The 13,613-nt window shown below is 41.6% G+C and overlaps 1 protein-coding gene across 2 annotated transcripts in view; it reads right to left on the reverse strand.

Moving 5' to 3' along the window:
• LOC117513628 (E3 ubiquitin-protein ligase RNF19A-like) overlaps positions 1–13,613 on the reverse strand; it is a 62,098-nt gene that overhangs the window by 25,733 nt on the left and 22,752 nt on the right. For both annotated transcript variants that reach the window (XM_034173852.1, XM_034173853.1), the window contains exon 2: positions 9,727–10,716. In XM_034173852.1, coding sequence (XP_034029743.1) covers positions 9,727–10,502 — 776 coding nt within the window. In that variant the 5' untranslated portion in view covers positions 10,503–10,716. The remainder of the gene's footprint in view (positions 1–9,726; positions 10,717–13,613) is intronic.

Consider the following 13,613-nt stretch of genomic DNA (forward strand, 5'->3'; position numbering starts at 1 on the left):
AAGAAGGCTAAATGGTTGTTTCTGGCATCCTCACGTGTGAACTTGATATTGGAGTCCACCGAGTTGATGTGCTCTGTAAAGTCCTCAACCTCCTGTTGCTTGATTTTAACCCATGTGTCATCGACATATCTGAACCAGTGACTGGGAGAGATGCCCGTGAAAGACGTCAAGGCTCTCTACTCCACTCACTCCATGTACAGATTGGCCACAATGGGGGATACCGGAGACGCCATCGCACAACCATGGATATGCCTGTAGTAATTCCCCCTAAACAGGAAATATGTTGTGTTAAGACAGATCTCCAAGAGTTGGCAGATGTGGTCTGGTGTGAGTTTGGTCCTTTCAAGTAGAGACACATCCTCCAGCAGTCTCTGCCTCACAGCTGAGACGGCCTCAGCGGTGGGGATCCAGGTGAACAACGATGTCACATCAAATGACACCATAGTTTCATCTGCCTCCAGCTGAAGGTCCTTGATCTTGTTCACAAAATCTTGTGTGTTCTCCACATGGTGGTCTGAGTTACCCACTAGAGGAGCCAAAATCCACTTGAGGTGCTTGGCCAAATTGTACGTGATGGAATCTGTGCTACATACAATAGGCCTGAGTGGCACGTCCTGTTTGTGGATTCTGGGCAGTCCATAGATGCATGGAGTGGCGTCCCCAGGGTACAGTCTGTAGTATGCCTGCCTGTCGATGAGTCCCTCTTTCTCCAGGTTTTGGAGGTAGTTAATGATTTTCTTCTTATAGCCGCTTGTGGGGTCTCTCTTCAGACACTCGTATGTATTGGAGTCACTGAGCAAGTTGCTGATCTTGGCCTCTTAGCCCGATGTGTTCAGGACCACCGTGCATTTGCCTTTATCTGCTGGCAGGATAAGGATGCTTTGGTCCTTCTGCAGTGCTGACAAAGCTTTCCGTTCTTCTCTTGTGATGTTGGACAGAGGAGGCTTAGCACTGTTCAGCACTGCTGTCTGGGTGCATCTTTATAACTACCCCCACTGAAAGTACGCCTTTTCTGAACTAAAAGATTGTGAAACTTCCTGATTTGCCGCTCCTTACTTTTTAAATGCTCAGACATTTGAATTTTAACTATGAACTTTGTGATCTTATTATGGGCCTCTTCCCCCACTAAAGTTTCTAACCTTAGACTATCAAGATCATTTTGGAGGTCTAATATTTTAAAATGAAGCCTTCTAATTCTAAGACCCAAAAGCCTCCTAAGGTAACTGTGCTGGATCTTTTCTGCTGTGTGACCTGCTTCTAGTGCCTTTTGCTTCATGCATTTGGGAATAACCTTGTTTTGTTTGCATCCCAGGTTAAATCTTAAGTGGTTTCTAAAGTTAGCTATCTTTTTAGCAGTCTTTTCCAGCTTACGTACTAGTGCCAGGGCCTCATGCCCACAGTTGGTCAGAACGTTTCTGTGTAGGCTCTCAGTTGTCCAGGTGGTTTCCATAGTAAAGAAGCTTAATCTTCGACTGGACTGGGTTGCTTGACGCGAGGACGTTTTGCTTCAAATCGCAGAAGCTTCCTCAGCTAAAATTCTTGCTCTGGTAGTCTGACTTCTGTCTGACCCTTGTCAAGAAGAACAAACAGAAGCCACAAAAGCTGGAGTTTTATACCTAAGCAGACCCCTCCTACCGAGAGGCAGACTGCTATTGGCTAGTGACTAAACAACTGCTGTGACTCTTAGTCGGAGGTCCCCAGCTTCTGACTCTGACAAACTGCTATGTTTAACTGCTATATTACCCCAATAGAGCGCTTCGCTCTCAGACTGCAGGCTTACTTGTAGTTCCTAGGGTTTGTAAGAGTAGAATGGGAGGCAGAGCCTTCAGCTTTCAGGCTCCTCTCCTGTGGAACCAGCTCCCAATTCAGATCAGGGAGACAGACACCCTCTCTACTTTTAAGATTAGGCTTAAAACTTTCCTTTTTGCTAAAGCTTATAGTTAGGGCTGGATCAGGTGACCCTGAACCATCCCTTAGTTATGCTGCTATAGACGTAGACTGCTGGGGGGTTCCCATGATGCACTGTTTCTTTTTCTTTTTGCTCTGTATGCACCACTCTGCATTTAATCATTAGTGATCGATCTCTGCTCCCCTCCACAGCATGTCTTTTTCCTGGTTCTCTCCCTCAGCCCCAACCAGTCCCAGCAGAAGACTGCCCCTCCCTGAGCCTGGTTCTGCTGGAGGTTTCTTCCTGTTAAAAGGGAGTTTTTCCTTCCCACTGTAGCCAAGTGCTTGCTCACAGGGGGTCGTTTTGACCGTTGGGGTTTTACATAATTATTGTATGGCCTTGCCTTACAATATAAAGCGCCTTGGGGCAACTGTTTGTTGTGATTTGGCGCTATATAAAAAAAATTGATTGATTGATTGATTTAATGGCTGACTCTACTGCAGTGACGTAATCTACTGTCTGTATATGTTTAGGGGTCACTGAGAAATTTAGTCCTTTTGCAAGCACATCCTTTTCTGTCTGTGTAAGAACCCTGTCGGAGAGATTCTTTACCCAATTTTCCCTGTTGTCACTAATTTGTCTGGGTGTATCTTTATAACTACCCCCACTGAAAGTATGCCTTTTCTGCACTAAAAGGTTGTGAAACTTCCCGATTTGCCGCTCCTTACTTTTTAAATGCTCAGCTCATTTTAGCTGAGGAAGCTTTTGCGATTTGAAGCGAAATGTCCTCGCGTCAAGCAACCCAGTCCAGTTGAAGATTCAAGCTTCTCTACTCTGGTACAGGGTGTGACACTGTGTCAAGGCCATATGGTATAGGAAAGGTCATTGCAATGGCCAAGTGTCATCAACTCAAGGACCATGCCAGCATATTCCTGAAGGCAGTTCAACGTCAAGATGATGTTAACAGGCATGGTCAGGCCACTCTAGAGGTATTGTACAGCTGCAAGCTTGGAAACAGCCTCAACTTTGAGAGGGCGGCCAGGTTCAGCAGCAAGGTGGCATCCAGATCAGCGTTATCTGCCCCTTGAATCCCTCCCACCCACCTGTGATGCAGGCAGGTACCACAGCCATTGAGCATATCACCAGTGGTGTCAAAAGTACACACATTTGTTACTTAAGTAGAAGTATAGATACTGCAGTTTAAAAACACTCTGGTAAAAGTTGAAGTATCAACTTGACCTCTTTACTCAAGTAAAAGTGAAAAAGTATGTGCTCCAAAACCTACTTAAAGTATAAAAGTATAAAGTAAACCTTTAAAAAAAAAAAAAAAAAAAAAAAAAAAAAAAAAAAAAAAAAAAAAGGTAGATGCCACTATATGAATTGAAAGCTTAATTTAAAATCTGATTCGTTCTACATGTGGCCCAAGACCCAAAACCCAAAATTACCCCCCAACACCACCTGCACGAAAATGCAATCTGGGACTATTCCAGACAATAAACTGGAGTGAGTGCAGCATCCATTTAGTGAAGGAAAAAAACAAAACAACAACAACAACAAAAAAACAACACAACTTTTCCTTATTCAAATTCATTCCAGTAGTATTCTGCTCTTACAAGGATGCAGCAGTTTTCTAGTTTGGCAGATAGTTCTGGAGGAAATCACTGAAGAAATTAACACATTGAAAATATGGTTTGACCATCATTAAATAAGACAGGGATGAAGTGGAGGTGTAAGAGTCACTAGGTGTTCACAGGAAACACTTATTTATGTATGTTCATTGTTAGTTGCTTTCATATTTTCTGTTGTGTTTCTATTCAGGTTCGTTTTCCCTCTTTCTCTAAAATTATATATAATAATCATTAGATTATTGATATATAAACAAAAATAAATTTAAGAAATATTACAATTTGAAAACAAATGCACCCGAACGTGATGAGAGCTGCAACTGCTTAATGCTAACTTTTAACATTGAAAACGCCATAGACATGCTAACGCGTTAGCGTCGCTCCCGTTTTTAAGTTATAAAATACATCTATCAGCTGTTTCAGAAGACCATAACAGGTCGGTTTAACGTAGAAAAGGTAAATAATACTCACAGAAGTATGCTCTTTAGGATTTTAGCGGGGGAAAATTAAGCGAAAGAAAGAAAGAATAAACGAAGCAATAGGTCGAAGCATTCAATCTGCGAACCACTGCTTCGATTGGTTCACGGTTCAAAGCAAAGCCGTGCTGCAGAAAAGTTGATTACAGGCGCACATGACGTGAAATATATATATATATATATATATAAACATTAAACTGAAGCCAAGAGTAACGAGGCTGTTTGTTTTAAAAATGTAAGGAATAGAAAGTACAGATACTTGTGTGAAAATGTAATGAGTAGAAGTCAGAAGTAGGCAGAAAAATAAGTAAAGGAGTAAAGTACAGATACCTAAAAAGTGTACTTAAGTACAGTAACGAAGTATTTGTGCTTCGTTACTTGACACCTCTGCATATCACCAGGTTCAGACCTGGCTGGGCAATGATCTTGATCCGACCAAGTGGGGCTGGGTACTCCACAAAGGTCAGAATGTGGAGAGGCTCAAGCCAGTAAAGATGCAGAAGCTGCTCCAACCTCCTTGCTGAAGCTTGTGAAATGCAAATGCCATGGTAAGTGTGACAAAATCCCTGCTCCTCTTGCAAGAATGGACTGTTGTGCAGTTTGGCTTATGGTCAATACAAGGGAATCAGCTGCACCAATAGTGTTGTAAACCCTGAAGCAGAGCCTCTGGATTACTAGACTGTAAAACGTAATCTAGGTATAAGATGTTTGAAGTTTAGCTGGACAACATTGATTTTAATTTGTCTGTCTTATTCAGTGAGATCACACTGCATAACCTACACTTGTGGTGTAGCCGACACAACCTTAGCAAGTAAGTCCCTTTGGCTGCTCCCTCGTTTTCACTCGGGGTTGCCACAGCAGATCCAAGATAGATCTGCATGTTGATTTGGCACAAGGTTTACGCCGGATGCCCTTCCTGACGCAACTCTACATTACATGGAGAAAATGTGGCAACACAACCTTAGCTAATCTTATGTGTTGTTAGAGATATACACTTTAATTTGCTGCTTGTTTCAATGTGAATGTTTGTAAAGTAATTGTTTAAAAAGTGAAATTGTTTTTGGAATGTGTAAATCCTTTAAAAAATTTGACCTGTTTATTCTGTAGGTTTGTGATATTATCTGAAACTTTCTTCACATTTGTGTTTATAACAAAATAAATGTCATTTCCTAGGTGACACATTTGCAGACAAAAAGTGACAGATAATTACTATATGTCATATATTGTATGTCTAGTACATGTACTGTCAATCTAGTCAACATGGATGACTTTGGAAATACCAGAGAATGAAATTAACACACATTTATTGTAGTCCAAGGTTCAAAAAGATGCTTTTGTTTGTCCATTAATAAACCAGGTTTATACCTCTTGATTTTATTCCATTTTGGCATTAATTTTTTAAATAGATTGCCAATATCTCAAAACAAATCAGAAATGAGGTGCAAACATTAAGAAAAATTACTTTATTGACGTTAAAACATAAATGTAGTAGTAGGTTTTAGATGTAGTAGTAAGGAAATTATGGCAATTTTCAACTTGTGATGGAATCCGTGTTGGCCAGCTTCGATTTTCATTAATTTGGAGATCTTGGTAGCTTTTTTTTTTTTTTTTTTTTTTATCCTGGCTAGTAATTTCCTGCCTAGATCAGCTGAAAAACCTTTGATAACAATTTTGTTGACCCTAGGTGATTTTTTTCAGCTTTACTACCTGGACTAAACAGATATCTGTTGTACTTAACCTAATAATGTTCTCCATTTTAAGTATTCTTGCATTCAGAGAGTTTGTAATGTTATTAAGCAGCATGTCAAGTTAGCCACATATGCCCACAAATGTGCAGTGCTCCTCTGTGTCAGTCATGTATTAAATTGTGGGGAAGGAGGTCCCTGGAAATCTGAATTTATATTTAGGACTTTTAAACTGAAATGTCAGAAAGGAAAAACCATATATTTTGTTTGTGCTGTATGTGAGTGTAAATGAAACCTCTCCATGCAGCAGAGTTTAGCTCAGCTGAGACAGAGAGAGAGAAAGACCACCAAAATTTTGGCAAGTTGTATGGACTTATGGGTGCAGAAAGGACGATGTTGGTAATTTGTTGAGGTTTCCTTGCAAAGTCATTCAACTTAATTTTTTTTAAGTTAATAAGTTTACCATATTGGGGCAGTGGACTGCCCAGGGTGTTCCGCACTAAATTCTGCCTGCAGAGGGGATGGGCAGATGGACATCGGACAGAGAAAATTCCAGGTGGTCCTTTTTTTCCCCATCCTTGTTCTCCAGCCCAACAGTATAAGTGGACACAACAGCAGCATCAAAACATCACAGCAGAATTACGTCTTAACCTTCACAAAACTATGGATTGTCCTGGAACACTTCCTGTTTTCTTGCACAAGACATTCAAAACAAGAGCACATTTTAACAAACTTTGATTCCACTACAAGCGCACACTGATAACGTTGTCACAGGTAAGAAATAGAAGAGAGGAAGACCTCATGAAAACTCATTATTCTGTGCTTTTTATGATGTTTTGGGCTCACCCTAATTTATTTTAGGGTGGGTGTTTAATAGATTTTCATAAAAAATAAATTTTGAGTGGGCGTTTAACCAATTTTCTTCAAAAAGGGAGCGGGCTGGAGCTCGGCCCTGGACATGCCAAGGAGCAGATATGGTAATCTTCTGTGCATTCACCTACAGTATTAACTTACTCAATCTACAATGAGTCGTTATGTCCAAATAGAGACATGCAAGTTATGTGTGAAAATTCCTGTACCTTTTCACATCACAATGGCAGAAAAATAAATAAATCCTGCAATGTCAGTTCATTTCCACCAGTAATGTGCAGCTCTACCTCCCCTCACATATGACTCATTATTGTCAGCAGCGTGGACTGTGTTAAGTCTGCACACTTTGACCAGTCGTGTGCATGATGCAGCAAAACAACATCTCATTATAGGAGCTGTACAGATGCTGAGAGTCAGCCAGCTGAGGACACAAAAAACATGCACAGGAAATGCTTGAAAATAAGGGAAGTTGACATTTAACAACTGCTGGAGGTTTTAAAATACAACCCCTGGCAATAATTATGGAATCACCGGCCTCGGAGGATGTTCATTCAGTTGTTTAATTTTGTAGAAAAAAGCAGATCACAGACATGACACAAAACTAAAGTCATTTCAAATGGCAACTTTCTGGCTTTAAGAAACACTATAAGAAATCAAGAAAAAAAGATTGTGGCAGTCAGTAACGGTTACTTTTTTAGACCAAGCAGAGGAAAAAAATATGGAATCACTCAATTCTGAGGAAAAAATTATGGAATCACCCTGTAAATTTTCATCCCCAAAACTAACACCTGCATCACATCAGATCTGCTCATTAGTCTGCATCTAAAAAGGAGTGATCACACCTTGGAGAGCTGTTGCACCAAGTGGACTGACATGAATCATGGCTCCAACACGAGAGATGTCAATTGAAACAAAGGAGAGGATTATCAAACTCTTAAAAGAGAGTAAATCATCACGCAATGTTGCAAAAGATGTTGGTTGTTCACAGTCAGCTGTGTCTAAACTCTGGACCAAATACAAACAACATGGGAAGGTTGTTAAAAGCAAACATACTGGTAGACCAAGGAAGACATCAAAGCGTCAAGACAGAAAACTTAAAGCAATATGTCTCAAAAATCGAAAAATGTACAACAAAACAAATGAGGAACGAATGGGAGGAAGCTGGAGTCAACGTCTGTGACCGAACTGTAAGAAACCGCCTAAAGGAAATGGGATTTACATACAGAAAAGCTAAACGAAAGCCATCATTAACACCTAAACAGAAAAAAACAAGGTTAAAATGGGCTAAGGAAAAGCAATTGTGGACTGTGGATGACTGGATGAAAGTCATATTCAGTGATGAATCTCGAATCTGCATTGGGCAAGGTGATGATGCTGGAACTTTTGTTTGGTGCCTTTCCAATGAGATTTATAAAGATGACTGCCTGAGGAGAACATGTAAATTTCCACAGTCATTGATGATATGGGGCTGCATGTCAGGTAAAGGCACTGGGGAGATGGCTGTCATTACATCATCAATAAATGCACAAGTTTATGTTGATATTTTGGACAATTGAAAGGATGTTTGGGGATGATGACATTTTTCAAGATGATAATGCATCTTGCCATAGAGCAAAAACTGCGAAAACATTCCTTGCAAAAAGACACATAGGGTCAATGTCATGGCATAGGGTCAATGTCAATGAGCAGATCTGATTTGATGCAGGTGTTAATTTGGGGGATGAAAATTTACAGGGTGATTCCATAATTTTTTCCTCAGAATTGAGTGATTCCATTTTTTTTCCTCTGCTTGGTCTAAAAAAGTAACCGTTACTGACTGCCACAATCTTTTTTTCTTGATTTCTTATAGTGTTTCTTAAAGCCAGAAAGTTGCCATGTCTGTGATCTGCTTTTTTTCTACAAAATTAAACAACTGAATGAACATCCTCCGAGGCCGGTGATTCCATAATTTTTGCCAGGGGTTGTATTAGCCATTTCCTTGAAGGGAAACTCTGGAGTTCATGACACTGTACAGTTGATTGTGAATACAGCAGAAGCCTTTCAGTAACTCTGCGCTGACCCAAGGATTAAGTTTCAATCACATAGCCAAGGACAGGCTGGGAACTGATCTCCACTACGGCTCACTTTACTCTGAAGGCAGAATGTAGACAGACAGCAAAGTAACAGGCAGTGACCTTGTACAGACCAAGAACAGTTAGCAATTCTGCAGGAGTCCAAAAGACAGTGTTTTGAAACACTCTCTGCAGAGCCTGTAACTACAGAAAGGGCCACCAAAAACAGTTCTCTCACTACAGAATACGTAGATATCATGTAAAGTGTTCCAACAAGGCTTATGTGCACATTTTATATTCAATCCACAAAAGATAAATAGATGCATTCTGAAAAGTAATAGACTCTGTAACCCACTGACTTTTTTTTTCCACTCTAGGGACACACAATAGGCCAGTACCCTGTGAACGCAGGGCCCGAGAAGGTACATAGGGCCTCAACCAGGACTGCCAGGTGGGGCGGTGCCAGTCCGTGAACAATTTTATAGGCCAATATTAATACTTTAAAATCCGATCTCAGAGAGACTGGAAGCCAGTGAAGGGATGCCAGAACTGGTGTAATATGGTCAAACCTTTTGCTTCGTGTCAGAAGTCTGGCAGCAGCATTCTGAACCAGCAAATCAGCAAAGTTCATGTCCATCATGGCTTTTACTGACATCAACTTTGTGTTTTGATATCTCTGCCGAGGAGGTTATGTTTTCATCACGTCTGACTGACTGTAACCAGGGTAGCTCAAAATGGCATCAAACTGATTTTCATGAAAGTCAATGGAGAGATAGACCATGGCATAAGGAAAATTTGAATACATTGCAGCTGGAAGCCACATCAAGGACAGATCTTGGCTTTGATCATCGCTCTAAAGCAAGTACCAGCAATTTACAATGTAAGGAATAGAATCACAATGATGCAATTTAACTATAATAAAAGTGACAAGATAATGATAACTTGAATTATTGGAAAGGTTGCTGGTAATGAGCAAAATTAATTGGGTAACTTGAGAGACCCTGTAAGCAGTTTTTGCATGAAAAGTCCTTAAAAATCACAAATAAATAAATAAACAAACTACTACACCACAACATTTTCAATTATAAGCAAACTAGGTCAGATTGCATTGTATTTAAATTGACTTCTTACCCACAGTCCGGGGCAGGGCACCATCTGCAGTCAGGGTCAGCCACCAGCCACCTCCTCAGCATGAACTCTTCATACTTCTCCATGAGGGCTCGGTCACCCAGGATCATACAGATGTCATGTGGATTGAAGCGTTCCGAGCACTCAGGGCAGCTGATGTTGACCCGTGACTCTGAGATCTCAATGCGCAGATACTGACGCAGGCAATCTATGCAGGAGCGGTGGTGGCAGGTCATGATGTCAGGGAAGTTCTCCCTGGAATGGCGCAGAAGGCACAGTGGGCACTCCAGCGCCTCTGATCCTGATCCACTCAACACCCTGGAGGAGGTGGAGGTAGAGGAAGAAGGCCCTGAGGCAGATGAGGTGGAGGCAGCAACAACTGAGGCAGGCCCGGTCCCAGTCACAGAGATGAAGGCAGAGTGCTTATCGTTACACATCTCAGAGTGAATGCTCTCAATGCTGGCAATGCCATCCACCCCTCCTAGCCCAACAGATCCAAGGTGCTGGTGGTCTCGGGACCTTTGGCGCCCCGATTTTTGCTCTCTGCTTCGCCGTCTGAAAATAGAGGCCAGTGAGAGCCGCCTTTTCCTGGGGGCTTTCTTGACAGATGGCAAGGAGATGGAGGAAGCAGTAGAGTGCAGATCCCGGTCAGAGCCCATCACCCCACTGCCTCCACCATCACCCAGCTGCCGCTTCTTCTGCAGGCTCATGTCTCCAGAAGTTGGGAAGGGGGAGGCCAGCGGCGAGCTGGTGCCGGGTAGCCTCTCTCTAACGTGCATGGAGGTCTGGGATTGGGATGGGGCTGGGAGAAGGGGTAAGGTGGTGGACAGGGGATGGGGTGGGTGTTCCAGGGTGTGGGGACAGGGCTCCAGAGGGCCCCTCTGTGTTTAAGACATGGTGGCTTCTCCTCAGCAATCTCGTGGTCACATCTAGGAGCCGGATTTTGGCGAAGGGGCGAGTTACTTACTGAGTGAATCCAACAGGCGACAGAATCTGGAGTGAGTAAAGAGGCAAAAGGAAAGACGGAACATTAAAATGTGTTTGGTCTTTGTCACAGAGACAATACAATAAAAGAAAAACTAATTTTTGATTTACAGTATTAATGTTGAGAATGAAAATGCAGTAATGGTTTCCACCAAAGTTAACGTCTGACAATAAATCTTAATACCTCAAAATGCAAACTTTTTTTTTATAGTCACTAGGGATTGATGACAGATTTATCTCCAATACTAGCCTCATTTTACATTAGACACATTTGTCAAATGTCATCTTTAGTCAAAGTTCAGTTATTTTGTGTTTAGTAGAGTTGATGACACGCTGCTCTCAAAGGGACACGCGCGCACACACGTGTCTAAAAACTAGCACCGAGCCTACATGGACTAATATTCAATATTCAAGCGATTCAATTCTAGTACCAACTACCCTGAATCAACCTAAAATGTATACATCTTCATCCACACCACAGAACACTCCAATAGATAAAAGGTCAGAAAAAAGAGGCTTGAATATTTGGGGCCTAAAGGGGTACATGTCATTCTGGCAGCACTGGGTTGGTTTGTTTTAAGGCATGTTGCTTTGGGATTCATCTACAGTTGTATGCAAAAGTTTTGCCGCCCCTGATAATTTTCATGATTTTCCTTAAAAATCATTGGTTGTCTGGATCAGAAATTTCAGTTAAATATATCATAGCAGACGAACACACTAATATTTGAGAAGTGAAACAAAGTGTGCAATAATTACTTAAACAAAATTAGACAGGTGCATAAATTTGGGTACCCTTGTCAATTTATTAATTTGAATACATTTAGCACTAACTATTGGAACACAAAATTGGTTTGGTAAGCTCACTGACCCTTGACCTCCTTATACAGGTGAATCCAATCATGAGAAAGGGTATTTAAGGTGGCCATTTGCAAATGTTTCTCCTCTTTGCATCTCTTCTAATGAGTGGCAACATGGGAGCCTCTAAACAACTCTCAAATGACCTGAAAACAAAGATTGTTCAACATCATGGTTTAGGGCAGGGGTGGGCAACCTGTTCCAGAAAGAGCCAAGAGGGTGCAGGTTTTCTTTGCAGCCACTGACTCCACCAGGTGATTTTACTGATTAAATCACTTTGAGCAGATGGAATCAGTTAATCAGTGAAATCACCTGGTGGAGTTAGTGGCTGCAAAGAAAACCTGCACCCTCATGGCTCTTTCTGGAACAGGTTGCCCACCCCTGGTTTAGGGGAAGGATAGACAAAGCTATCTCAGAGATTTCAGCTGTCATCTACTAAGGTATTCATGCAGAGGAACAAGTACAACGTTCTGGAATGGCCATCTCAGTCCCCAGACCTGAATATTATTGAAAATCTGTGGTGTGATTTTAAGCGGGCTGTCCATGCTCGGAAACCAACAAATCTGAGATGTTTTGTAAAGAAGAATGGTCCAAAATACCTTCAACCATAATCCAGAATCTCATTGGAAGCGTTTAGAGGCTGTTATTTCTGCAAAAAGAGGATCTACTAAATATTGATGTATTTTTTTCTGTTGGGGTGCCTAAATTTATGCACCTGCCTAATTTTGTTTAAAGAATTATTGCACACTTTCTGTAAATCCCATAAATTTCATTTCACTTATCAAATATCACTGTGTTTGTCTGCTATATGATATATTTAACTGAAATTGCTGATCCAAACAACCAATGATTTATAAAGGAAAATCACAGAAATCATCAGGGGTGCCCAAACTTTTACATACAACTACACAAAAAAAAATGCACCTAACACCATACTGACAGCCACATTGCTGTTTTCCTATTAGCTTAGAGCAACCCAGGGCAAGCCTGGCAGTGTTGTGCAAGTTAAGCCGTGGTCACAACCCGCCGTACTTGCACGTGCGTGCAGTCTACTTGCAAAAACGTGGGCTAAATTTGGAGATCCGTACGTCGTAAGTACTGCCTCAGTACGAATTTAGGAGCACGCAGACACTCAGTAGAGGTTTAAGTGCATGCAGAACGTTCGCTGCGGTCAGGCTGCGGATTCACCAGCAGTACAGGCAGTACGGATTCAAAGCAGCACATTTTCATTCAGTTACTATTGAATTAACCAAATCCATACGTAGGCAGTACAGATTACGGCACTCACCACATACTATGGAGGCCTACAGACTTGCATGCACGACGCAGCTTCTCACTTGAACTTGGACTTAATTTCCAAACTTCAGCAACACAGACACTCCACAGCTTCAGTCTGATAACTAGCTGTAACTTTTTGAGGCAAGTAAACATTCGTAGAACTGACCGCTGCAGGCTGGACATGCTCATGCATCGCAGACGCCGAAAAACACCTGCCGCTCCGGTCCCGCTCATAAAAAGAAAAGCGACCCCACACACACACACACACTGCTTTATTGTCATCTCTCTTTATCGTTACACTCCTAGAGACGTGCGTTGAACGTACTCCCTCCCTCCTCTTGCTACTGCCTCCGTACGTTTTCACAAAAACATAGTGGCCGTGGCATCTGCAAAAAACGTACGTCGAAAGAAAAAAAAAAAAAAAACAACAAAAAAACAACGCACGGTGGGTTGTGACCGGCGCTTTAGCTTTCAATTTTGACGAGAGCATGGAAAAGGCTACTGCGAGATATGACGTTTGCATCCAAAGTGTTACAGAGAGATGTTTCAGCAGTGCACCAGGTGGTCACGAGCCAACTGCAGGTTGGGCTGAACCAGGGGTGGAATTGGGGGAGTTGTCAGAGATCAGATTATAAAAAGAAAATAATAATAAAATAAAAGAAATTTAATTTTGGGAAATAACCCATTGCAATGTTGAACTTCAGACATCATGATATGCCAACAAAACAAACATTGCCCAACGCCAGTTCCTGACATTTTGGTCAATTGGTGTT

Source organism: Thalassophryne amazonica, chromosome 7, assembly GCF_902500255.1.
Source record: "Thalassophryne amazonica chromosome 7, fThaAma1.1, whole genome shotgun sequence".
Classification (NCBI taxonomy): domain Eukaryota; kingdom Metazoa; phylum Chordata; class Actinopteri; order Batrachoidiformes; family Batrachoididae; genus Thalassophryne; species Thalassophryne amazonica.